Source organism: Neophocaena asiaeorientalis, unplaced genomic scaffold (assembly GCF_003031525.2).
Source record: "Neophocaena asiaeorientalis asiaeorientalis breed wild unplaced genomic scaffold, Neophocaena_asiaeorientalis_V1.1 scaffold14, whole genome shotgun sequence".
Lineage (NCBI taxonomy): Eukaryota > Metazoa > Chordata > Mammalia > Artiodactyla > Phocoenidae > Neophocaena > Neophocaena asiaeorientalis.
In genome coordinates, this window is record NW_020175192.1 from 4,171,492 (window position 1) to 4,198,991 (window position 27,500).

Below are 27,500 nucleotides of genomic sequence, written 5' to 3' on the forward strand. Positions count from 1 at the left end.
AAGTTTTAGACCTAAGCAGAGTTTATTTTTGCAACTGTTGTTATAACACATCCTTGCTGTGGAGTGTACTGGGATAAAGGAAGGTGTGGGTGAGTGGCAGGCAGAAGTTGAGGTAGGTTTTGAGTGTGAGTAGCTTAAGATATTTGTCAGAAAATTCAAAGACAATTACATGTTCTGTCTTCTACAGTGGTGTCACTTTTCCCCTCTGAGTTTGTCTTGCTGGCCTCCCCATTTCTAATGCTTCCTTTTTACGGTTCTAACAGTAACTGTTAACAAGATACACTAAGGTTCCATTTCAACGTTTTCTTCCCTTTCCTCAACAGATTATAATCTAACATTGTAAGAATAGGCACACAGTTGAAGAATTGTGCTTTTTATTGTCTCATGCAGAATTGAGTCCAATATCCTTTTTTTTTTAATTGAGGTAACATTGGTTTTTAACATTGTATAAGTTGCATGTGTACCACATTTTTCAACTTCTTTCAGTGTGCCCACCACCAAATTTTTAGTTTCCATCCCCCACCCTTCTTCCCTTCTGATTACCATTACTCTGTTCTCTCCTATGTGTTTGTTCTGCTTCGGTTTGGTTTCTTAATTTATTTTTTTCCGCATATGAGTGAAATCATACAGTATTTGTCTTTCTCCACCTGACTTATTTCATTTAGCATGATACCATCAAGGTGCAACCATATTGTCACAAATGGCAAGATTTCATCTTTTTTACGACTCCTATTCCATTGTGTATACATACCACATCTTTATCCATTCATCTGTCAGTGGTCACTTAGGTTGTTTCCTTATCTGGGCTATTACAGATAATTCTGTAATGAACATAGGGGTGCATATATCTTTTTGAATTATGTTTTCAGTTTCTTTGGATAAATACCCAGAAGCAGAACAGCTAGATCACATGGTAGTTCCATTCTTAATTTTTTGAGGAATCTCTATACTAGTTTTCATAGTGGCTACACAAGTTAAATTCCTCCAAATAGTGTATGAGGGCTCCCTTTTCTCCACACCCTCTACAACACTTGTTACTTCTTGCCTTTTTGATAATAGCCATTCTAAAAGGCATAAGGTGGGCTTCCCTGGTGGCGCAGTGGTTGAGAGTCCGCCTGCCAATGCAGGAGACACGGGTTCGTGCCCCGGTCCGGGAAGATCCCACATACCGCGGAGCGGCTGGGCCCGTGAGCCGTGGCCGCTGAGCCTGTGCGTCCGGAGCCTGTGCTCCGCAACGGGAGAGGCCACAACAGTGAGAGGCCCGCATACCGCAAAAAAAAAAAGTGCATATTTCCTCATATTCTACCACAACAACAACAACAAAAAAATGAAAGGCATAAGGTGATTCCTCATTCCAGTTTTGATTTGCCTCATTTCCCTAACAATTAGTGAGGTCGAACATCAGTTCATGTGCCTGTTGGACATCTGTGTATCTTCTTTGGAAAAACAACAATTTATGTCTTCTTCCTACTTATTAATGGGTTGTTTTGTGAATTTTGAATTGTATGAGCTGTTTGTATATTTTTGATATTAAGCCATTGTTGGTCTCATTGTTTGCAAATATTTTCTCCCAGACCACATGTTGTCTTTTTGTTTTGTTGATGGTTTCCTTTGCTGTATAAAACCTTTTAAGTTTAATTAGATGCCACTTGTTTACTTTTGGTTTTATTTATTTTGCCTTAGGAGACTGATCCCCCCCCCCACAAAAAAAATTGGTACAATTTATGTCGAAGAGTTTTCTGCCTATGTTCCCTTGTAGAACTTTTATGGCTTCAGTTCTTACATTTAGGTCTTCTATCTTCTCTTCCTGCACAGTATAACTAAGGACTTGTTTTATCCGGTAGCATGTCTTTATACAGGGGATTTATTTTCAACTGTATAAATATGAAAGTAGAAGACTATTTTTCCTTTCTCTGAGTGAGCACTAGAAGTCCAGCTTCTGGTTCCTATATCTTGCCTTAAAACCTGGTGGTTAGCCAGATATCATCTCTCATGCTCTGATTTGTCTTTAACCTTCTTTCAAATTCTGATACTGGGATTTTCCCTTTTTTTCAAGCTTAGCTCTTATAGGATAACAGGAGAGGGTAACAACTAACGTATTTTTCCATGGTGCTAGATAATATTCCATGTTTTCATTCACACATATACACACACATACACACAATATTTTTCTTTTAGGTATAAATTAAATTTTACTCACTATAAATTTTTATTGATATAGAAAAATTAGAGAAGTTCTAAGAATTTAGCTTGTAATGATTAAAAAGATGAGAAAAGTATCATTTTATTTATCAAGGTTAAATCATATGAAATGCCACTCTATACTACCCCCCATTTTTTTTTTTTTTTGGTAATATCTCACTCCAAATTTCTTTACCATGGCCTTGCCTATATTTAGAACTTCCATCTTGTCATTCCTTCACTTCATTCCTTATACTACAGGCTTTGAACAGGTTCCCATACAAGTTCCCTACTGCTATTCAAAATGCTAGATCATTTCCCAAACTTTCTATCTCAGCCTAAACATCAATTCCACAAATAGGTTTTTCTAACTATCTTATCTATATGATTATACCCCTCCTCAAAATTCTCTATTCGAGCACTCCATTTCTTCAGAGCGCTTTTCACAATCTCTTTATATTTGGGAAGTTTGTCATTAATTTCCTATTAATTTTCTTTCTCCTCTTCTGTAATATATGCTCCAAGTGTGGACAAAGTCCCTTTCTTTCACATATGCCACTATATTGTTTTCTTTTTTTTTTTTGGCTGCACCATGTAGCATGTGGGGTCTTAGCTCCCCAAAAGGGATTGAACCCGTGCCCCCTGCAGTGGAAACATTGAATCTTAACCACTGGACCACCAGGGAAGTCCCCAGTATGCCACTATATTCTTATTTTCTATTGTAGTGCCTGACACGTATGTATATTGAATTAGTTTTGCAAACTGAATGATTTGATTTAATAAGAAAGTTAAATAAATGTGTTTTATATTGATTTCATCAGAAATACTAAGTGTGTTTAAGGCTATGGAATTTGGGCATGCCAAATTTTTCACCAGAGAACACTGGTAGTTTAATTACTTTTTTCCGTTGTTTCATGCTTCTTAATCAATTAACTAGTATGGATATTTGTATCAAAGATTTATCAAAATAAAGTGTAATATGTGCTCAACATAAAGCACTAAAGTATAAAATTTTATAGGATCAAAACTGTTTTAATACATTACTTGCTTTTGTTTTCTTCTTACATAATGGTGTTCTCTTCAATCTTCTTTATTTCAGTATCCAGGTGCAATAACATTGGAGGGATTTTTAGTTATTATAGCTCAGTTATTTGGCCTTAAATTAAGATTAACGTATGATGACATCCACAAGTGTTCCTGTCCAAGAGCTACATGCATAATGAATCATGAAGCAGTGTAAGCCTTGTTTTTCTTTTGAATTAATTTCACACATACATTTGTGAGGTTGTTTACAAGACATGGTGAATTTCTTATTCTTTATACTCAGTTCTACATCAAAAGTTGGAAATGTATGTTGTGCCTGAAGAGATATCACAGATTTGTCCAAATGATACAAGACTCCAGAAGGTGGTAAATCTCATGATAATGAAATATTTACTCAAGGGAATTAGAGGGAAATTTTAAATATTTATGAAGACTATGAAATATTTTATAAAATATGATACTACTTTTGTTTTTGTTGTTGTAGTATCTATTGCCAAGGCAAAGATGTCTAAAATCTTGCTTAAAAATATAACAAAGAACTGGCAGCTCTGACTATTATTTTGATGGAAATAAAAAGGAGGAAAGATTTGAAGAGGAAAAAGAATTGCCCTCATTTGCAGAAATTATAATTAACTACCTACTTAAATCAACAGAATCAGTATACAATTAGAACAACATTAAAAAATTTATCAGGATGATCAGTCTTGGAAAACACTAGTATCTGTATATCAGCACTAAGAAAATGGATGCCTATTATAAAATTTCTAATTTTTCCAGAAGAGATCTATAAGTTCAGTAAAATCCCAATCTATATGTTAGATCATTTTTTAAGGAACTTGATAAACTCTATGGGAAGTGATAAAATGAAGATGGTAAACATAGACAACCTTTTGGGGATTATGAGGTGCAATTTATGATCAAAGAAGGGATTTTATTTGGGGGAGACACTACATATTGTCTACAGATGTTTAGAAATAAAGAAATGGGGGAAAGATGATGATGTTGGATATAATGAAGACTTAAGAACAAAATCATGAAGTAAACTGGAGAGGAGAGGATCTGGTACGTAAAAAAAGGGACTGGCTTTTATCAGAGCTGTGCATATTCAATTATTGTGATAGAGTGTTTGGAGGGTAAATAGATAGATATGAAGGTAGTTGAATAGCTGTGAGACAGGCTGGGACCTGGGACCCTTTGCTGCAGTGCTGCAGTGCTTCCACTTGGACAAATCTCTCTTCGAGCAACAAAATACAAAGAAGCTGTATGGGACTGAAAATAACTGCGTGCATGCTGAGTTGGGACAAGTTCTGGACAAAAGATACAAAAAGACCCAAAAAAAGAAACACCCAACTGCCGCTTTTGAAGAGCCTGGAGCAAAAGCAGGGTACTGTGCATGACCCCTGCACACAACACCACCTAAGGGGTGAGCAAACCACCTAAGCAACTGTTCTGGCCTGACCCCTGGACACACCCCTACCCTCACCCCATATAAGGAACAAGCTTGCCCCCGCCCCCCGCCTCAGGGAGCGAGCCAGCAAGGGAAACTGTTGATTATTTTCACTCCCCCACCACTGCTTGCAGCAGGGGCCCCAGTAAAGCCTTGCCTGAATTTCTTGTCTGGCCTCCGACCAATTTCTATTGATTAAGGAGACCAAGAACCCTGCTTGGTAATGGTTGCAACAGAGACCATATGGCACACTATTTCAGCAAAGCTGAAACTATTTCATTCTTTACATAAAATGTTTGCTGTACCCTATTCTATAGCATTTCCAAGAGCTGCCTGTGGGATTTAGTTTTATCTTACAGGAGCAGTAACCAGCTCACAGACTCACATGTGTTGGCTTGCTTCCCTTCCCTAACATCCCATACCAGTGCTTTGGTGGTAGGCAGAATGGACCTTCAAAGATGTCCTCACTCTAATCCCTGGAATTTGTGGATATGTATGTTACATGGTAGAAGGTAAGTTGCAGAAGTCATTAAGGTGATGGACCTTCAAGTAGGGACACTATCCTAGATTATCTGGGTGGGTCCAATCTAATCTCATGAGCCCTTAAAATCAGAATATTCTCCAGGTGAAGTCAGAGAGATGTGGCAGAATGGGGCTCAAAAAGACTGGTGCTGGGAAAACTGGACATCTACATGTGAAAGAATGAAATTAGAATACTTCCTCACACCATACACAAAATGGATTAAAGATCTAAAGGTAAGAACCAAAACCTTAAAACTCTAAAAAGATAACCTAGGCAGAACACTCTTTGACATAATTTATAGCAGTATTTTATCTTTATCTGTCTCACAAAGCTAAAGCAAAAAGCAAAAATAAACAAATGGGACCTATTTAAACTTAAACACTTTTGCACAGCAACGGAAACCATTGACAAAACTAAAAGACAACCCATGGAATGGGAGAAAATACTTGCAAATGACCAACAGGGGGTTTATATCCAAAACATATAAACAGCACATAGAAATCAATATCAAAAAACAAACAGGCCAGTCAAAAATTGGTCAGAAGACCTGAATAGACATTTTTCCAAAGAAGTCATACAAAATGGCTAACAGGCAAGTGAAAAGATTCTCAACATTGCCAATTATTAGAAAAATGCAACTCAAAAGCCCAATGAGATATCACCTCAAACCTGATAGAATGTAGAATTTAAAAGTCTACAAATAACAAATGTTTGAGGGGACGTGGAGAAAAGGGGACCCTCCTGCACTGTTGGTGGGAATGTAAACTTGTTTAGCCACTATGGAAAACAGTATGGAGGTTCCTCAAAAAACTAAAAATAGAACTACCATATGACCCAGTAATCCCACTACTGGGCATATATCCAGAAAAGACAAAAATTAATTTGAAAAGATACATGCACCCCGATGTTCATAGCAGCACTACATACAATAGCCAGGACATGGAAACAACCCAAGTGTCCATGACAGATGAATGGATAAAGAAGATGCAGCATATATATGCAATGGAATATTACTCAGCCATAAAAGGATGAAATTCTTCCATTTGCAGCAACATGGATGGACCTAGAGAATATTATGCTTAAATAAAAAGTTTTAAAAGTAACGTAGCCTCAAAATAGAAGAATCAAAAATTGATAGTAATTAAGGAAATAAAATAGCCAAACATGGTTGGTTTTTTTGGTTTTTGGTTATTTTCACTGATCCAAAACTTTTTTTTTAATTGAAGTATGGTTGATTTACAATATTATGTTCGTTCCAAGTGTACAACATAGTGATTCAATATTTTTATACATTACACTCCATTTAAAGTTATTATGAAATACTGGCTATATTCCCTGTGCTGTACAATATATCCTTGTAGCTTATTTAATTTATACATAGAAGTTTGTACCTCTTAATCCACTATGCCTATCATGCCTCTCCCCCTTTTCTTCACCCCACTGGTAACCACTAGTTTGTTCTCTGTATCTGTGAGTCTGTTTTGTTATACTCGTTTGTTTGTTTTATTTTTTAGATTTGAAATATAAGTGAGAACATACAGTATTTGTCTTTCTCTGTCTGACTTATTTCAGCAAACATAATGCCATTTGCAGCCACGTGGATGGACCTGGAAGGTATTATGCCAAATATGTTTTTAATAGCTCCAACTATAAATGAACAAAATTCTAATCAATAGTAAAATAGAAAAACAGATGGACACATTCAATGTGTGATATACAGCAACAAGAGGGAAAAAAAAAAAAAACTATTGCTACTCACAACGTGGATGGATCTCCTAATCATCATGTTAAAAAAACTTTAAACATAAAAAGAATACATGGTGATTGGCTCCATTTATATAGGTTCAAAAACAGACAAAAGTAATCTATGGTGTTAGAAGTAGTGATTGTCAGGGGACAATCTGGCAGCTTTAGTGGTTCTATATTTTATTTCTGGATCTGAATCTAGGTGTTAATTACACTGGTTCAGTGGAATATTGAGCAGTGCCTATATATATTATATATTTATACATAAATGTATAACATATGTAGTATAAATATTTATATATATTATATAAAAGTTCACTTAAGTGTAGATGAATCTTCCTGTTCATTAGCTGTTTCTTCAGCCTTGCCTTTCGGAAGTGATTCTGCGCTTTCTTAGCCGGAAAGCGGAGCCGGAAAGCGGAGTCACAAGGCGTCAAAGCCTCCTGCATAGATTTAGCGGCCAAGGTCGCCCACGTTGAACGGCGCACAGCAGGCAGCCTCTCGACCCTCCGCTGCTCTCCCAGCCGCCTGCCTCCTGCGGTGTGTGCGGTCAGGAGGGGTCTCCTCGCGCCCCCAACTGCCCTGTAGTCAAGCGTACGGCCGTTATTCAGGCTGCCATCCAGGACGTCCAGCCATGTGGTGCCTTCTGTTTCTGCTTCTGGGGCTCATCGGGCTTCAGACAGACGATAGTAAGTACTAAAACCCTCTTCTGACCTTTAGGGAATGTCAGGTCTCCTTTCTGTTTCCCCCTGAGAGGCTGGATATCCCTTTGAAAGTGTTTTTTTGGTGGGAGCTCCAACTGTGTAAGCCCGTATCCACTCCCACATTGCCACCTTTCCCAATCAAAATCCACTTTGGTTGTGAGGGTCTTTCCCACTCTTCATGGGACCGTAGTAAAGATGGGAGATGCCGTGGCTTGAGTAGATCCCTTAAGATTAGAGTTTCATATACTGCTCTGCATTTCTGATATCTGGATTCTGTAGTTGGAAGGTCCAAAGGACCTGACTTTATTTGTTCTGAGAGCATTTGGGCCTATTACCTCAGGGTTGCCAGAACCTGCCCACAGGGCAATATTTCTAGAGTAGTATACCTGTTTCTCTTTAAAAGATTTGTAATTCTAGAAAGAAGTGGTTATTGAGGTGAGGGTATTTGAAAAGAGAGTAAAAATGAGGGATGACTTATAGAATATTATGGATTTAGATGAGGAAATAATGAAGGAAGCTATGAGGTGGTAAGTGTTGCCCCTATAAAACATTTTGCACCTTGCAGATTCAGAAAGACTACGTGTGCAAATTACAGTTCCAGAGAAAATACGGTCAACGTCAAGTGGAGGAGTTGAAACATACGTAATTAAGCCCTAACATTTTTCACAAACTAAAAAGCATGTGAATATTTTGTTCCTAATAAGTAAACCTGGTGTTTTTCATTTCTGCACACTTTCTGAATTTTATATTTATACCCAATTTTTCTTAAATGGAAGAGCCCTTTTGAAAATGAACCAAGATTAACAATGTTTCATAGAAATATGGTTCAGTGATGCTTATTATCAAAGCCCCAAGGCCCATCTTCTAAATCTCTTTCCCTCTTGAGTGTCTGAATAATACCTGACCTGATCCATTTACAGTCTCTTGTCACTCATTTACCATACAATATTTGGAGGATTTTTAGTAGTTGTTAAGTAAGCCTATGGCATCCCTATAGGGGATGGCAATCATTTGATTTAATGAAGTGTTGTATGAATAATTTTTATGTCTTGATTGCAAATATGTTAATCATTAAGAATTCTTTTTATGCCATCTTAGTGTATATTGGTTCAGGTATTAGTTTTCTCTTTTTTATTCTTTGAATTAATTAGAAAGTTTCTTATCTGTTTTACTAATTTCTAGAATCATTTCTAAAGAAGTGAAGTGTTTTTTTAAAACACGACACCTTAATTTTCTTTTTGATTGGTAGTGAATATTTAGATAATTTGAATGCAAATATTTCCTTATCAGCTACCTACTTGTCACACTGATACAGATATCACAAGCTTAAAATTTTCAATATATAATTTATAAGGGAATGAATATTTATGAAAACTTTAAATCATTTAAATAGAAAAAAAGAGGTGAGACATTTAACAGCATTTTAAGAGTTTTATTTTTTTAATGGAAAAGTCTATAGAATTACTTGGTCATATTAGAAAATGTACACAGAATCTACTTAGAGGGTAATATCTTCAACCAGGTTTCACCAGATATTATGACAGTAATTCTCATAAGAGAAGTAAAAAAAAAAAAAAATCATCTGTCCTCAACTGTCAAATTCATGAGGGAAAAATGTTGACTATTTTGTTAATGTCTCTAACTCCAGTGCCTAGAACGGTGCTGGATACATAATAAAGGATTAATAGTATTTTTTGAACTGGTAAGGCTATTGTACCTACCGACTTAACAAATGCAACAAACATAATATGAAAAGTGTATGTTTATAATTATTATAATTAATAAAGAATATACCACAAGAGAATATTGAACTTAAAAAGACTAGGAGGTTTTAAAAATAACTGAATGGAACTTCTGTACGTGAAAAATATAGTATGAGAGTAAAATCAAGAATTAACAGTAGCCAGAGACAGCTGAAGAAACTAAACAGATGCAACATATAAACAGCTCAAGGAAAAAGAGGAGAGAATTAGAGGCTTAAGTAAAGAGCAATTAGAATTCCTGGAAAATAGAGGAAAAAATCTGGAAAAGAGGTTATATTAAACATAGATGAACTGAGATCAGGTATCACAACACAGATAAATAAAAATTAGAGTACATTAACACTTTTCAGATTACAAGAGAAGAAAATAATTTAAATAATGTACTTCAGCAGTTAGAAATTGAAACTGGGACAAAGAATAACATAAAAGCTGGAATTGATGAAAAAGTATGAATATGTATACCTCAAAACAAAACAAATTGAATATACAATTGTAACTGTAACAAATAAAAGAATATAAAGCATATATACATCTTGATATAATAGGGAATTAAAATAATTTAAATAAAACTTAAAATTTTTGATTGATTAAATTTATCAGAAATTACATATATTTCAAATTGAATTTAAAAATATATACCACAAGAGAAACACCTAAATCACAAGGGAATAGAAAGGTCTAGCACAAAAATAAGAAAAATTATACAAAGCAAATAGTAAAGTTAGTATAGGCAGCCATATTTTATCAGGCACAAGTTGTCTGTAAGGCAACACAAATAAAAGTATGAAAGATTTTAATAGGGATGAAAAAAGTGGACATAGTGATACATAGAGCAGAAATTTAGCAAATGAATAATACAATGAATAAATGCGTCAACAAATTCAAAAAACCTTGAGGAGATAAGCAATTTCATAGAAAAACAAACTCCTGGGATATAAGGAAAGATGAAAATGTCCAACACTTTAAAAAATTTGAATCTGAATATAAATGTCTCTTTCTCCCTCCTCAAAAATACAAAAACAACCATTAAAACTAAGTCAAAAGCTAAATTATTTTACAAATAAATACAACCAAACATTTAAGAAAGACATAATTAAAACTCATAAAAACTCAACCAGCAAAAAGAAAAAGAGTTAATACTGCTGAATACATAAAGGCAATATTACCTTGACACCAAAAACAAAGAAGGGTAATATAAGAAAGAAAATTTGGGACTGAATTAATTCATGAGTATATGTGGGAAACATAAGAAATAAGAGAAAATCTAATATAACAAAGTATTAAGAAATGACCAATGGCTTGTTTGTTTTTTTGTTATTGAGTTGTATGAGTTGTTTGTATATTTTGGAAATTAAGCCCTTTTTGGTCATATCATTTGCAAATATTTGCTCCCAGTTAGTTGGTTGTCTTTTGTTTTGTTTATGGTTTCTTCTGGGGTGCAAAAGCTTAGAAGTTTGATTAGGTCCCATTTGTTTATTTTTACTTTTATTTCTATTGCCTTGGGAGACTGACCTAAGAAAACATTGCTATGTTTTATGTCAGAGAACGTTTTACCTATGTTCTCTTCTAAATGTTTTATGGTGTCATGTGTCTTATATCTAAGTCTTTAAGACATTTTGAGTTTATTTTTGTGTATGGTGTGAGGGAGTGTTCTAACTTCATTGATTTACATGTGGCTGTCAAACTTTCCCAATACCACTTGCCAAAGAGACTATCTTTTATCCATTGTATATTCTTGCCTCCTTTATCGAAGATTAATTGACCATAGGTGTGTAGGTTTATTTCTGGGCTCTCTATTCTGTTCCATTGATCCATATGTCTTTTTTTATGCCAATACCACACTGTTTTGATTACTGTAGCTTTGTAGTATTGTCTGAAGTCTGGGAAGTTTATGCCTCCTGCTTTGTTCTTTTTCCTCAGGATTACTTTGGCAATTCTGAGTCTTTTGTGATTCCATATAAATTATAGGGTTATTTGTTCTACTTCTGTGAAAAATGTCATGGGTAATTTGATAGGGGCCACATTAAATCTGTAGATTACTTTGAATGGTATGGTCATTTTAATAATATTATTCTTCCAATCCAAGAGCATGGGATAGCTTTCCATTTCTTTAAATCATCTTTAATTTCCTTTATCAATGTTTTATAGTTCTCAGCGTGTAAGTTTTCACCTCCTTTGTTAGGTTTATTCTTAAGTACTTTTTTGGATCTAATTTTAAAAGGGTTTTTTTTTTTTTTTTTTAAAATTCCCTTCCTGATATTTCATTGTTAGTGTAAAGAAATGCAAAAGATTTATGTGTGTTAATCTTGTATTCTGCCAGCTTGCTGAATTTGTTTGTCAGTTCTAGTAGTTTTTGTGTAGAGTCTAAATATGGGTAGAAGACCGAAATAGACATTTCTCCAAAGAAGACACACAGATGGCCAACAGGCACATGAAAAGATGCTCGACATTGCTAATTATTAGAGAAATGCAAATCAAAACTGCAATGAGGTATCACCTCATTCCAGTCAAAATGGCCGTAATTAAAAAGTCCACAAACAATAAATGCTGGAGAGGGTATGGGGAAAAGGGAACCCTTCTACACTGTTTGTGGGAATGTATATTGGGGCAGCCACTGTGGAGAATAGTGTGGAAGTTCCTTAAACAACTAAAAACAGTGTTACCATATGATCCAGCAATCTCATTCCTGGGCATATATCTGGAAAAGACAAAAGCTCTAACCGAAAAGATACCTGCACCCCAGTGTTCAGAGCAGCACTATTTACAATAGCCAAGACAAGGAAGCAACCTAAATGTGCATCAAGAGATGAATGGATAAAGAAGATGTGGTTTATATATACAATGCAATACTACTCAGCCATAAAAAAGAATGAAATAATGCCAACTGCAGCAACATGGATGGACCTAGAGGTTATCATACTAAATGACATAAGTCAGACAAAGACAAATATCACATGATATCACTTATCTGTGGAATCTAAAAAATGATACAAATGAACTTATTTACAAAAGGGAACCAGACTCACAGACATAGAAAATAAAATTATGGTTACCTAGGGGGAAAAGGGGGATATAAATTAGGAGTTTGAGATTAGCATATACAAACTATTGTATATAAAATAAACAAGAAGGTGTAGCACAGAGAATTACATTCAATATCTTATAATAACCCATAATAAAAGAGAATATGAAACAGAATATACATAGGTATGTATAACTGAATCACTTTGCTGTACACCAGAAACTAACACAGCATTCTAAATCAACTGTACTTTAATTAAAAAAAAGAAAAAAAAAAGAAATGGCCAATGGCAAAATGCAATTTACATCTAAATTGTTAAGATGATTGAATCTTAGAATATCAATGAATTAACTGCGTTTTAGAATTATATGGGGAAATGAATATACATATAGCATTAGGAGCAGTAAAACTACTGTTCAAAGTTCAATACCATATATGATAAAATAACTTAGCAATAGAAGAATGTAACTTAACTTTGTTAATCCTATAAAATAAACCTCTTAATCCTATAAAATTTAAATAAACTTTAAACATTTTAAAACTTAAAATAAATTTTAAAGATATAATTTACACTACATAAAAATCAAAGTCTAAATAAATGTAACAAAGGAAAGCAAAACCTCCTCACTGAAGACAACAAAACCAGGTGAGAGGAGGTAAAGGTCTATATAAATTGAGTAGATCCTATGCTCATGGATTGGAAGGCCCAATAATGCAAAGAGGTCAAGGCTCCTCAAACTGATCTATAAAGACTAAGTTTTCCATTTGTAGACATTCTTTCTTAATAAAATCCATGAGTATTGCATCCAAACTTGGAACAAATTTATAAAATCTACAAATATTAAACATTCTGTTTTGTTAATTCTTTGCTATACTATATAAATTCTCTATTTGGTAATTTAGTTTTACTCTTCCATTTTAAGCATAAATTTTGCAATGGCCTCAATATTAAGCTAACACAATTATTGGATGCAAGTCAACAATATTTCAGGGTCTATCTTATTGCATAAGTGTTAAAATTAATAAGAAACTGTACCAATTATATTCTTCCATCTATCTTTATTATGAAAGCAAATATTTAAATATCTGATTCCATTGGAATAAATCAATATTAAATTATAAATTTTCCTCTTTTTTATTGTATTAGTGTGCTTTAGCATGTTATTATTGTTAATATAAAATGATAGTTTTTCTTTTTAACATTCTTCTCACTTTTCTTTGCTTTTTTAATATACTCTCCTGCCAGGTGTCCTACAACATTGTAATTGATGGGAAAACGTACACTGTGAACCTAATGCAAAAGTAGGTGAACTACATTATTTTATTACCTGTCTTTGTTCTATTTATAATTATTGTTCATATTTATCCAGAAAGTACCTATTTTGCATTTGTAAATATTTTTAGTTGCTTACTATTTGTCTCCTATTTTATGCTTAAGAAAAACATTTTAAACCTATATAATAAACATCTAGGACCTGAATCCATATGTATGCTCGCATCTTTTTCCTTCCCAGCAACATCAGATTTCTATTTGACTATTTATGTGGTTTCATGGAGGATGAATTTTGATATTTTTCTATTTTTATCACGACATAAATACGACTTGTTTTTGAGTTCTCTTACATTCGACTATATTTGAAAGAACATAGTGGATTTTTGAGTGGAAAGAACAGTGATTCTTTAAATTAGTTTACATATCAGAATGTATTAAGGACTTACAATACAACTGTAATTAGCCAAACTCAATCCCATGCCAGCTAAGGAAATTGGGAAAAAAACAAGCACACCATATTTGGGAATAAAGAAAAATCAAAACAGTAATGGTCGTTTTTTAAATGGGTCCTTTATTAAAAGTTTTGGTCAATTTGTCTCTTTATTATAAATCTTGATAGCTTAAAGATAAGGTCTTTCCATCCTTTTCTTCATCAGGAATGTTCTGGCTTTTCTTACTACTTTTCATTTTCATATATTTTATAATAAACTCTTCCACAAAGATATATCCATAGATATTGATTGTGACTTCATTGAATCTACAGAGTACTTTTGGAGGAATTTTTCCTGTCATTCCCTTTCAATTTTTTATTTAGTCTGGATTTTTTTTTACTGAGTCTGAAATTCTTTTAATGCAGTCCAAATTATTATTTCTTTGTAGCTATTATTCTTTTCATATTTAAAAAAAAATCATTGTCTTCATACAGTCATGAATCCAAGCTGCCATTTTTTTCTAATAGCTTTTATTGTTTTCACTTTCATGTTCAACTCTAGGGTTCATCCAGAATTGATGTTTGTGTGTTTCATGAGCATGGGGATCAAGATTCAAATATTTTATCATATTAGCATCCAATGGATCCAACACATGCTATTGGGAAAAAAAATACTTTCCTCATTGCACTGTAATGAAATGTTTGTAATAAATCAAATGACTGTTTATGAGTGGGATATCTTTCTGGACTATTTTCTCTTATTTTATTTGTTTACTCCTGAGCCCTATTTATCTGAACAGATATCACACTATATTAAATACTGTACTAGGTCTTGTTACCCAGCCTTGTTCAACAATTTTAAGATGTCCTTGTTTTTCTTGATCCTTTAATTTTCCATATAATGTCTGAAGTCACCTTTTTTCTTTGTACCTTTTATTTTATATTCTTTTTCTTTCATAGTCTCCATTTTAATGAATCTATTATTTTATATTATACCATTTTCCCTCAAATTCTTTGTTTTACAACTTTTTACTATTCTTTTAGTATTTTCTCTAGATTATCATATTAATCCCTGAATTATTAAATCTAATATACATTATTATTTTACCAGTTATCATACATTGTTAGATCTTCAAACCTTTTAATTTCACTTACCTTCTACCTTTTCATTATTTTTCCTGTATGCTTTTAAACCCCAGTTAGATATGACTATTATTTTTTGTATAGTCAATATCCCTTTATAATTAAGCATAAATTTGCGCATTCTGTTGCTCTTCATTTTTTCCTGCGTTTGTTTCTATCTGCAGTTAATTTCTATATGTCTCAGGACTTCTCTATATTTCTGTTGTAGATCTGCTTGTTTTTGATTAATTTGTATTCAATGTTAAATATTAACCTTACTCTTAAGAACTTTTTTGCTGGAATAAATTCTAGGATGACCTTTTAAAAATAACTTTTGTCCTTTAAAAGCAGTATTCCGATGTCTTCTGGCTTTCCTCGTTTCTACTGACAACTTAAGCTATCAGTCTTATTGCTGTTCTTTGAAGGGAACATCTTCGTTTTCTTCTTGATACTTTGAAGGTTTTATTTTGGTTTTCATCAGTCTTTAACACTATATTTAGGGGTGATTTTTCTTTGCTTTTATCATGCTCAAATAAAATAGGACTTACTGAGTCTATATCATCAATTTTGAAAAAACTTTGCTCTTATTTTCAGAGATTTTTAAGTTAATCTCCTTGGCTACTCTGTGCAACTTTAAAATTTAGCAGATGATTTTACGGGGAAAGAAGCTATGAATCTGATGCAACTTAAATATTCATATTTTTATTCCAGGACTGCACAGCCACCAAAAGTTCTGCTTGTTTTTAGGCTCCCCAATAATAGCTTTCTCCCTGGTCCAAGCATGGATATTTGACTTCTTTCTTTACCAAAAAACAGTGCTTGTATATCACTAGCTAAGTCTCTTTATAGAACTTTCAACCCGGAATCTGTGTGTTCCCTGGAGCTCCACCCCACTGTGTATTATTTTCTTTTTTTGTTACAAGAATACAAAAAGTTTTGCTCTGTTTGTCAGCGGTTTGGCTCTTTGACCTTTTGCTTTCACAAATCCACACTGCCATAGCTGTCACAAATCTTTATACTATACTAATTGGAAAAATGAAAATGAGATACCTACACCCACCCTTTCTCTTTGTAGAGCCTTTTAAGCATATTCTTCCCATATTACAAACAATGTATTTTAATGTGAGATCTCCACCTGATCTGTTGAATTCATTTCATATTAGTTCAATACTTATTGACCATTTGCTATTTTCCAGATATTCTTCTAAGAGCTTGAGATGCATTAGTAAACAAAATGGATATGAATTTTATATTGTTTATCAGATGAGACTAATAATGGTATGATAAATAGTGGATTAGGAAGAATGTTAGAAAGTGATAAATGCTTAAGCAAAAATATAGAACAAACTAAGAAGTGTCATTTGGAAATCCTATGCTTTAATAATTGAGAAAGTTGAAAATTTTTATAAACTTGTCAAGAGAAGCCTCAGTGACATGTGGATATATAAGCAAAGACTTGAAGTAGATGAGACAATGAGCCATGTTGAAGAACATCCTAGAAAGGGGCAACAGCTAGTGCAAATACCCTGAGACAAAAGTTTGCCTGTTGTGTTTAAAAAACAGGAAGGAGGACAGTGTGACAGTAAGGTGAGTGAGGAGAGGTCTGAAGACTAGAATTTTTTGAGCAAAATTAAAACTAAATCCATGTACTCAAAGAATCTCTCCCTCATGCGCACTCTCTCTCTCTCTCTCCTCTCCCTACCTATCTATAAGTATAATAAAAGAAATAGCTTTTCACAATAAAATCTAGGAAACAAATTTTCCATTAAATACTTTTTATCTTTATTTTACAGAGTTTTCTTACCTCATAATTTTAGAGTTTATGGTTATAATGGCACAGGAAGTATGAAACCTCTTGAACAACAGTTTCAGGTATGATTTTTTTTGTCTGTTTTACCTTTGTTATGTGAGTTTCTGTGACTGTTTTACTTAGGGTCCACATGTCTCTAGAGTATAACAGGCTGGAGTTATGTTTTGTTTTGGCATGAATGTAACCATTTCCTTTGATGATGTGTCTTGAATTAGCTTTGTGACACAGATGATTAACCAAACCACAAATGATAGTGATGCATTTAAGCTATTATTTCATGATGATGCACATGTATATGTTTATGTACCTGTGGCAAAAGGGTTGAATATGGAGTGAAATACTTAAAATGAAAAAACATGACTTAAATCAGGAAAGCTAAATCTAGGAAGAAAAGGAAAATCCAAAGACTTGTCTGAAGTATGTTCAGGGACCAAATAAATACACATAAATTTCATGCACATTTAGGAATATATTAAATTTTCAACCACTTGGAGCTTCATTTAATAAAGTTTTCCATTTGTTGTAAATATAATAGAGAAATGTGCATAGAATTTCAAGGAATACCCATGCCTGAAATGCTGTTTTGCTTTTTACATTTGCCCTGCCTTACCAATTCCTATATTTTTTTAATTTGCATTCCTGATTTCTATGTTGTGAATTAACAACTACTTTGAAATTAAAACATTTTTATAGAGACTAAGCTCTTAACAGGAGAAATAATAGGTATGGCAAGTTCTTTAAATTTTGCCTAACAGAATAGGCAAAATAGACTCATCTATGGAGTTCTCTATACAAATATATAAATGATGCATACTGTCAGAAAGTTTTATGATATATACATACGTGCATATATACATAATATTGTAGACATACTTATGTATACACACACAATATATGTGTGTGGGGGGGGGCATTTTTTGTGTGTGAGTGTGGAGAAAAAGAGACGGAGAGAAACAGAGTTAAAACAATGAGACAACGAGATGCACAGGGCCGCAATATCCTGCACCTGCATTTTAAGTAATTCTGCCAACCTAACACCTAACTCTACTTCCTACCTCCCAGGAGGTAATCATGAGAGACAGATGTATAATTCAAAAGAAAAAGCAAAGATGTTCTATTTATAACCTGGATGTAATAAGTTATTGAATGCTGGCCTCAAATGCCATGTTTGCCAAAGCTGCAAGCCTATCGTCAGTGTAGGAAAAGCCAGGAAAGTTTATTAAATTAGGTTAGAAGCATATAAATCTATTTTTCATAAATTACACAAATGATTTTCATCCCTAAAAGTTATGTTATCTTACTAACTAAAGATGTATCTACACGAAAACAAAGCAACCAGTTAGACACAGGAAGAGTTTGTTCCTAGTATCTGCAGTTTACTTTATGATCTCTCCAGGACACAGAGATACTCATAATGGTTAAACAGTAAAATTACCAGATGGCATAACAATCCAAAATGTGTATGCACATAAAAATAGACTTCAAATTATAAGAGGCAGAAATTGACAGAAATGAAAAAAGAAATAGGTAAATTATTATTATTGAAGATTTAAACATTTCTCTCTCAATAATTGATAGGTGAAGTAGAAAGCAACTCAGCAAATACGTTGATGCCTTGAGCAGAACTATCAACTTGATCTCATCAACGTTTGTAGGCGACCACACACAACAGCAACATTCTTACTGTTGCTGAGTTTATACACATGCTTTTTTGAGTGCTAATAGAAGAATGAACAAGATATAATAAAGGAAAATAGTGCAAAAAATGACAATGATAACAATAAGAAAAACACTGGAGAAAACTTATATAATAATAATAAACTTTTGATTCCTCCATCTCAAAATTTTATCCTATGCTGACCTAAAAATGATTTATTTATTAATTTCCAAGTTTTCCAATCAACTTATGTATAAGGTTGATATAATTTACTGGTGGTTCTGAAGAATTAAATACATTATCAATCTGGATAATACAAACCACATTTGGAAGGAAGTAGATGAAATGCAGTGGAAAGGAAGAGGTATTTTTTCTTGGTTATATAAAGTATGATTTATACAGATGAACCTGTATATGGGACCACAGTGAAAAAGTACAAATATGATAAGTCAGTGAAATATTTTAAAAATATAAGATACTGTTTTAGTCTATGTCTAAAGATACCATGCAGTAATTTACACATGGAAAGTTTAATGTAAAGAATTATTCATTGTAACAAGGATTAGAGTAAAACAATAAGAAGTAAAGAGAACTCTAAAGGTCATAGGAATATCAGATACAAGAAGCAGCCAGCAATCCTAGGACTGGGATAAAGAAGACAGTTTCCTTGCCCCAGATTTGAGATTGTTAAAAGTGGTACAACCATGGATCTTCAAATAGGACAAGTCACTGTGGTGCTGTACCAAGAGATCTGGCTATAAAATTTCTCTTTAGAACCCTCTGGAAATCTGTCCTTTGGGTAGCCAGGAAAGCTGTTCATAAGATGTCTCACCGAAGTCACTTTGCTATGGAAGGAGAGCGGCCTAGATGATGGGAGGATACTACTGGCTGATGGGTGCTAGAGACCACCATGCACCGAAGGATCTGGGTACTAGAGAATCTCCAAGCACTGAGGGATCCTGGCTTTGCAAAAAGCTGTACCCTCTGCAGGAGCCTACCAAGCTAGCACACTGGAAGCAAATAGCAAAGCTCTCTTCCCATGCTCTCCAGTACCCGTTACTAGCAAAGCTTCAGTGACACCTGGCAAAAGAAAAAATAAAGAGGCTCATATTCATTTGCACAAAGCAGGCAAAAGGTTAATTTGAAGCTGAGTAGCAATACATCAATAATTGACAGAGCCTACAACTTTGACTACTTAGTTTCTGTATGCACTCTTTTATACACATTTGAACTCTGTAAAAACAACAAAATCACCCTACATTTCTACTTAGCAAGATTCAGCCAACCTTCTCCCAAGTAAAGAAATTCTCATTCTTCCCTCAAAATGATGAGACACACAATCACGAGTCACTGTGTCCATTGCTAGCTATATTAAGTTCTCCACACATTTAGTCACGGTCCAACTGAATACTATGTTAACATGAGGTTAAATTAACTTGTGAAGTTAACCTCCAACCACCTGCATGTAAACTAATAACAGGAAGAGGGAAAAAGAAGAAAATGGTTAGCACATACAAATAAAGATACATATGCATATGACAAGCCAAGAGAAAAGTATTTAAAGCTACTATAGTCTTCATTTCTGTAATAAGTCATGATTGCTATGTATGACTTCTTTTTCCCACTACCTGCTCCCCATTTCCATTGCTCTCAACCAGAACCTAAGCTTGTTACGGATATTTACCTGGCAGAATAGCACAAATCTTCACTCCCAAAGGGTTTGCATCCTTAATCATATTTTATTTTGGTTACTATAATACTCAGGTAGGTTCAAGACACAGCATTTCTTTAAGCAACAAATTTCCCTATTGTGTTCAGAGTCAGTCACTCCAGCCACTGGGTTAACCTGTTTGTGCAGTGGCAAAAGGAGCTCGAAATATCCAGTTGGAAGTTTCATCTTCCAAATTAGTGGAATTTTTATTGTGTCCCCAGGTGAACAAATTCCCCACTGGGGGCTAGAAGCTAAAAGTAACTGGGACAGAAAGCAAGATGCTACAAAATGGTTATTAGGTATAATGGTGGGAAGAGACACTCCCATTTCAACACCTTACTTCCTGGACCCATGTATTGTGGTTCTCAGAAAACCATGCCATATAATGGTCTTGATTCAAACATAACCCCAGCCTTTCAGAGTAATGTCTCCCAACTACTATGGTAAATGAGTATTCAGTAACCTGGTCTACCTTTCAATTAGGCCAGCTGCTTCCAGATGATAGACTATATGGTAAGACATGTACATAAACCAACTGCTGCCCTTAATTTGCTGAGAAATAAGTTTCTGTATCAGACACAACACTGTGCAGAAGCCATGGCAGTGGATAAGGCATTCTGCGAGTCCACAAGTTCTGGTGCTAGACGAAGCACCATGGACAGGGAAGGTAGTTTTTGTTTTTCAGGGAATTTAATCCATTTACCTACATCATCTAATGTTGGCATACAATTATTCTTAGCATTCCCTTAATAATCCTTCTATAAGGATGGTAGTAATATCCCACTTTTATTTCTGATTTTAGTAATTTGATTCTTTTCTTTTCATAGTCAATCTAGCTAAATAAAGATTTGTCAATTTTGTTTATCTTTTTGCAGAGCCAGCTTCTGGTTTCATTGATTTGTTCCATTATCTGTTCTTATTAATTTCACTCTAATCTTTATTATTCCCTTTCTTCTGCTTAATCTAGGTTTAATATGTTCTTCTTTTTCCTGTGTTATATGTGGTTGGATAGGCTATTACTTTGAGATCTTTCTTCTTTATTAATACATGCTTTTATATACATAAATTTATCAAAAGCACTACTTTAGCTGCATCCCATACATTTTAGTATGGTGTGTCTTCATTTTCATTCTCCTTAAATATCTTCTGGTTTCATATTTGATTTATTCTTTAATCCATGGTTATTTAGAGATATGATATTTAATTTCTACATCTGTGAATTTCTCCAAATGTTTTCTGTTAATTATTTCTAAAAAAATGCCTTTATTATCAGAAAACATACTTTTATTACTTCTATACTTTTAAACTGAGGTTTTTTAATGGATTAGCATATGGTCTATCCTGGAAAATATTTTGTGTACACGTTAAGAAGAATGTGTATCTTGTTCTTTGGTGGAGCATTTTACAGATGTCTGCTAGGTTTACTTAGTTTATGATTTTTTTTTCAAGTCTTATATTTCCTTGCTGATCTTCTGCCTAGTTGTTCCACCAATTGTTGAAAGTGGCAAAGAAGAAAAGAAGCCTTCAACTATAAGTATTGAGTTCTCTATTTCTCCCTTAGTATCTACCTATTTTTTTATGCACTGTGGTGCTCTGATATTTGGTACCTATGTTTACAAGTGTTATATCTTCCTGATGCATTAAACCTTTTATTAGTATAAAATACTGCTCTTTATTTCTAGTAACATTTTTTTCTTTCAAAGTCTACCTTGTCTGATATAAATATAGTCAATCCAGTTTGCTCGTGGTTGCTATTTACATGGTAATCTTTTTTCATTCCTTTAATTTGAGTCTGTCTGTGTCTTTGAACTTAAAGCATGTTGTCTTTCAACAGTTTATAGTAGTCTTTTCACATTGCCTGACAATCTGCCTTTTATTGGATTGTTTAATTCAATCACATTTAATGCTGTCATTGATATAGTTGTATTTGCATCTGCTTTTTACTTTTTGTTTTGTATGTGTCTCATGTGTTTTTGTTCCTTTTTTCTCATTTTAGTGTTTTTTTTTCCCTGTTAGGTGGATATATTCTACTGAAGAATTTAAATTTCCTTAATGATTTTTCAATATTTTTGAGTTATATTTTTAGTGATTTCCCTAGGGCTTACCTTACACATTTTAACTTACCAGATGCAGATTTAGATTTATATTACCTTAATTCCAGTGATACGTAGAAACATTGCTCCTATAAAACTCTACTTCCCTCACATTTATGGTATTATTGTGGTACATATTACATCTATTAATGTTACAAACCCAACAGTACATTGTTATAATTACTTTACTATCTGCAGTCATTTCCTTAACCCAGTACCTCTTTGTTTCCACTCACCTCCTATATGCTGTTATTGGCAAATATATTTCCTGGCCCCAATCATATGCCCTATTCATATTATTTTACTCAATTGATTTTTAAATCAGCTAAGAGAAAAAAGGGGGAAATACGCATTTATATTATGTTTTTAAATTACATAATAACCTGTATGAGCTCTCTTTGGATGTTTATGTGGATTTGAATCACTCTCTGAGATCGCTTACTTTCAACCTGAAGAATTTCTTTAAGTATTACTTGTAAGGCAGGGCAATTAACAACAAATTCTCAAAGTTTTCATTTATATGGAAATGTCTTTAGTTTGATTTTGTTTCTCATTTTTCTTACTGAATTTTTCATATTTTCTTGTATGGCTATTTATTTATTTTCTCTTAGGACTATTTGTCCTTATGTCCACTTCTGGGGGATTTAAATTGTCATTTACGTATTTTCATCAGTTTCACTAGGGATCAGATCTATAGAGTTCCTCATGATGTCATACCAAAAGTTAACTCTCCATATCTTTATTTTTGAAGAATAATTTTGCTTAATATATAATTCTAAGTGCCAGGGATTTTTTTCTCTCTCAGCATTTTTTTTTTGTTCATTGTGTCCTGCCTCCTTACATATGTGTGCATGTGTGTGTGTGTGTGTAAAGAAGTACCATTATTTACATCATTACTCCTATGAATGTTATGTGTTACTTTTCTCTGGTTTATTTCAAGATGTTCTCTTCATTTTTGGTTTTCAGCAGTTTATTATATGATTGCTTCCTTAGGTCTTGTGGAAATAAATAAAAACCAAGCAAATGAGAATAAACAAAGGTTACTTATTCATAGCAAGGACATCATCCACTGTCACTTGCATTTTGGCAGATACTCAAAGGCAGGCAGAAGAGTGGGAAAGCTTTATAGTGGAAGGAAGGGAAGACCTCAGGTGTGCTCTGATTGAAGGTTGTTGGTGGGGGCTGCTGTAGATGGGTTAACTATGTGATTGGAGTATTTATTTGGCTTTTCTCTCCTTGGTTCTAAGGTGGAAGCAGGGACAAAAATTAGGGAAGCTGAAAGTTTTTATTTTATTTTTTATATATTTATTTATTTTAAATTTTATTTTATTTATTTATTTATTTTTGGCTGTGTTGGGCCTTTGTTGCTGAGCATGGGCTTTCTCTAGTTGTGTCGAGCTGGGGTTACTCTTCGTTGCGGTGCACAGGCTTCTCATTGAGGTGGCTTCTCTTGTTGTGGAGCACGGGCTTCAGTAGTTGTGGCTCGCGGGCTGTAGAGCTGAGGCTCAGGAGTTGTGGCACATGGGCTTAGTTGCTCCACGGCATGTGGGATCTTCCCGGACCAGGGCTCGAACCTGTGTCCCCTGCATTGGCAGGCAGATTCTCAACCACTGCACCACCAGGGAAGAAGAAGCTGATACTTTTTAATCAAGTCCTTGTTATTGGGACTGATTGCTGTGTAAGTTATTGGTTAGCTTCCTGGGTTGTTACTGGAGATAGCAGCATGACTTCCTACAATGTCAGCTATTTATTGTCAGTAAAGAGGTTGGTTTCCTGCAGGTCAGAGTTCTATTTTTATATATGGTTTGGCCATTGCCTATTTGTTTATTCATTGTCTCAATCTATAAATGTGGTTTCTCACTAAATTTGGCCATGGTTTTTTCAAATACTTTTATACCTATTTTCTCTTTCCATTTTTCTGGACCTCCAATTAAACATATTTTAGATAACATTGTCCCACAGGTTGCTGCAGCCATATTCCATTTTTAAAGCTTGTTTTCTCTCAGGTTTCTTTCAGATTCAATGGTTTCTATAGATCTGTATTCTAGGGTTTTTGTTTTTTGCCATCTGCAGTGTCAGTAAAACATATCCAGTGTATTTCATTTTAAATGTATTTCTTTGTTCTAGAATTTAGAGTTGGTATTTTTGTAACACTTTATTTCTCTGCTGAATTTCCTAATTGCTTCCCTTATTATGCCCAAAATTTCCTTTATGATGTTCTTCATCATGTTTTTAATATCTGTTTTAAATCCACTTATTTACTAATTCCAAAATCCGGTGTTATTTTGAAGTCAGTTTCTTTCTGGTTTTACTTTTGACTATGGGCCACATTTTTCTTTTATTCATATATCTAATATTTTAAATCATATACTGGTGATATTCCATGATACATTGGAGAGCTTGTGATTCTTTTCTCTAAAGAGTTCTCAGGGTCAGTAAGATTGTGTGTTTTGTTGGAACATTTGCTACTTTGTGCTGCCCTGCCAAGGGGAGGCACTCAGGTGAAAACCAGTATAACACAAAACTCAGTAAATGCAGTTTTCCTCTTTCTATTGTTGATTCCCTTCTCTCACCTTTTCTTGCCTGCCTTTGTTGTTGGAGTTTAAAAAATAATTTTTCGGAGTCTACATTTGTCATTGATGAGAAGGCTAATCCAATGCAAGCTACTCTGCCATTATACTAAAGTAATCTTGAAAAGAAAAAATTATCTTTTGGGTTTATTTACTTTTTACATCTACCTTGAAAAATTAAGTCAGAAGAGTTTGAAGAAACAAGTTTTTGATGATTTTTACCTTGATCCTAATGATTGGGTTGTCATGTTTCATTTATAACAGAAAAAATCATGGAAGTGTACTTATTCTTTGGGACACGTAGGGACAGTTTTGGAAAATTGAGCCAAATGTTCATCTAATGATGTTATAAATCCATTTTGGAAACAATTAGTGTTTGACACATACATATATATATGTGTGTGTGTGTGTGTGTGTGTGTGTGTGTGTTTTAAGTATTTGAGAATAGTGCATTTAACATAAATTATTCTAATAGAAATATATGTGTTTATTTTTCAGAACTTATGCTACTACCAAGGGTATATTGAAGGTTATCCAAATTCTATGGTGATCGTTAGCACATGTACTGGACTCAGGTTGTTATACATAATTTTATGGTTACAAAAAATGGAATTTTTAAGAAATAATTTGAAAAATTATTATCAGAAGCTTTATTTTTAAATTAATTTTATTGGAGTATAGTTGATTTACAATGTTCTGTTAGTTTCTGCTGTACAGCAAAGTGAATCAGTTATACATATACATATACCCACTCTTTTTTAGATTCTATTCCCATATATAGGTCATTACAGAGTATTGAGTAGAGTTCCCTGTGCTATATGGTAGGTTCTTATTAGTTATCTATTTTATATATAGTAGTGTGTATATGTCAATCCCAACCTTCCAATTCATCCCACCCCACCTTCCCCCCTTGGTAACCATAAGTTTGTTTTCTACATCTGTGACTCTATTTATGTTTTGTAAATAGGTTCATTTGTACCATTTTTTTTAATATTCCACATATAAGTGATATCATATGATATTTATCTTTCTCTGTCTGACTTACTTCACTCAGTATGACAATCTTTATGTCCATCGATTTTGCTAAAAATGGCATTATTTCATTCTGTATTTATGGCTGAGTAATGTTCCATTGTATATATGTACCACATCTTCTTTATCCATTTCTCTGTTGATGGACATTTAGCTTGCTTCCATGTCCTGACTATTGTAAAAAAGTGCTGCAGTGAACTTTGGGGTACATGTATCTTTTCGAATTATGCTTATCTGCAGATATATACCCAGGAGTAGGATTGCTGGATCATATAGTAGTCCTATTTTTAGTTTTTTAAGGAACCTCCATACTGTTCTCCATAGTGGCAGCACCAATTTACATTCACACCAACAGTGTAGGATGGTTCCCTTTTCTCCACACCCTCTCCAGTATTTATTGCTCATAGATTTTTTGATGATGGCTATTCTGACCAGTGTGAAGTGATACCCCATTGTAGTTTTGATTTGCATTTCTCTAATAATTGGTGATGTGAAGCATCTTTTCATGTGTCTCTTGGCCATCTGTATGTCTTCTTTGGAGGAATGTATATTTAGATCTTCCACCCATTTTTTGATTGGGTTGTTTCATTTTTTTGATATTGAGCTGTATGAGCTGTTTGTATATTTTGGAGATTAATCCCTTGTCGGTCGTTTCATTTGCACATATTTTCTCCCATTCTGTTTTGTTGATGGTTTCCTTTGCTGTGTAAAAGCCTTTGAGTTTAATTAGGTCTCATTTGCTTATTTTTGTTTTTATTTTCATCACTCTAGGAGGTAGATCAAAAAAAGATCTTGCTTCGATTTATGTCAGAGAGTGTTCTGCCTATGTTTTCCTCTAAGAGTTTTATAGTATCCAGTCTTACATTTAGGTCTTTAATCCATTTTGAGTTTATTTTTGTGTATGGTGTTAGGGAGTGTTCTAATTTCATTCTTTTACATGTAGCGGTCCAGTGTTCCCAGCACCACTTATTGAAGAGACTGTCTTTTCTCCATTGTATATTCTTGCCTCCTTTGTCATAGATTAGGTGACCATAGGTGTGTAGGTTTATATCTGGACTTTCTAGCCTGTTCCATTGATCTATATTTGTGTTATTGTGCCAGTACCATACTGTCTTGATTACTGTAGCTTTGTAGTATTGTCTGAAATCAGGGAACCTGATTCCTCTAGTCCATTTTTCTTTCTCAAGATTGATTTGGCTATTTGGGGTCTTTTGTGTTTTCATATAAATTGTGAGATTTTTTGTTCTAGTTCTGTGAAAAATGCCATTGGTAATTTGATAGGGATTGCATTGAATCTGTAGATTGCTTTGGGTAGTATAGTCATTTTCACAATATTGATTGTTCCAATCTAAGGACATGGTATATCTCTCCA

At 33.9% G+C, this 27,500-nt stretch overlaps 2 protein-coding genes across 2 annotated transcripts in view; both read left to right on the top strand.

Moving 5' to 3' along the window:
* Positions 1-7,420, top strand: part of LOC112413120 (A disintegrin and metallopeptidase domain 3-like) — a 107,429-nt gene extending 100,009 nt beyond the window's left edge. The window contains 1 exon segment of the mRNA XM_024764982.1: positions 7,292-7,420. Coding sequence (XP_024620750.1) covers positions 7,292-7,420 — 129 coding nt within the window.
* Positions 1-27,500, top strand: part of ADAM2 (ADAM metallopeptidase domain 2) — a 91,095-nt gene that overhangs the window by 2,318 nt on the left and 61,277 nt on the right. Inside the window, exons 2-7 of the mRNA XM_024765165.1 lie at positions 3,013-3,015; positions 7,499-7,630; positions 8,211-8,287; positions 13,677-13,732; positions 17,049-17,127; positions 25,595-25,671. Of these exons, the coding sequence (XP_024620933.1) occupies positions 7,576-7,630; positions 8,211-8,287; positions 13,677-13,732; positions 17,049-17,127; positions 25,595-25,671 (344 nt within the window). The 5' untranslated portion in view covers positions 3,013-3,015; positions 7,499-7,575. The remainder of the gene's footprint in view (positions 1-3,012; positions 3,016-7,498; positions 7,631-8,210; positions 8,288-13,676; positions 13,733-17,048; positions 17,128-25,594; positions 25,672-27,500) is intronic.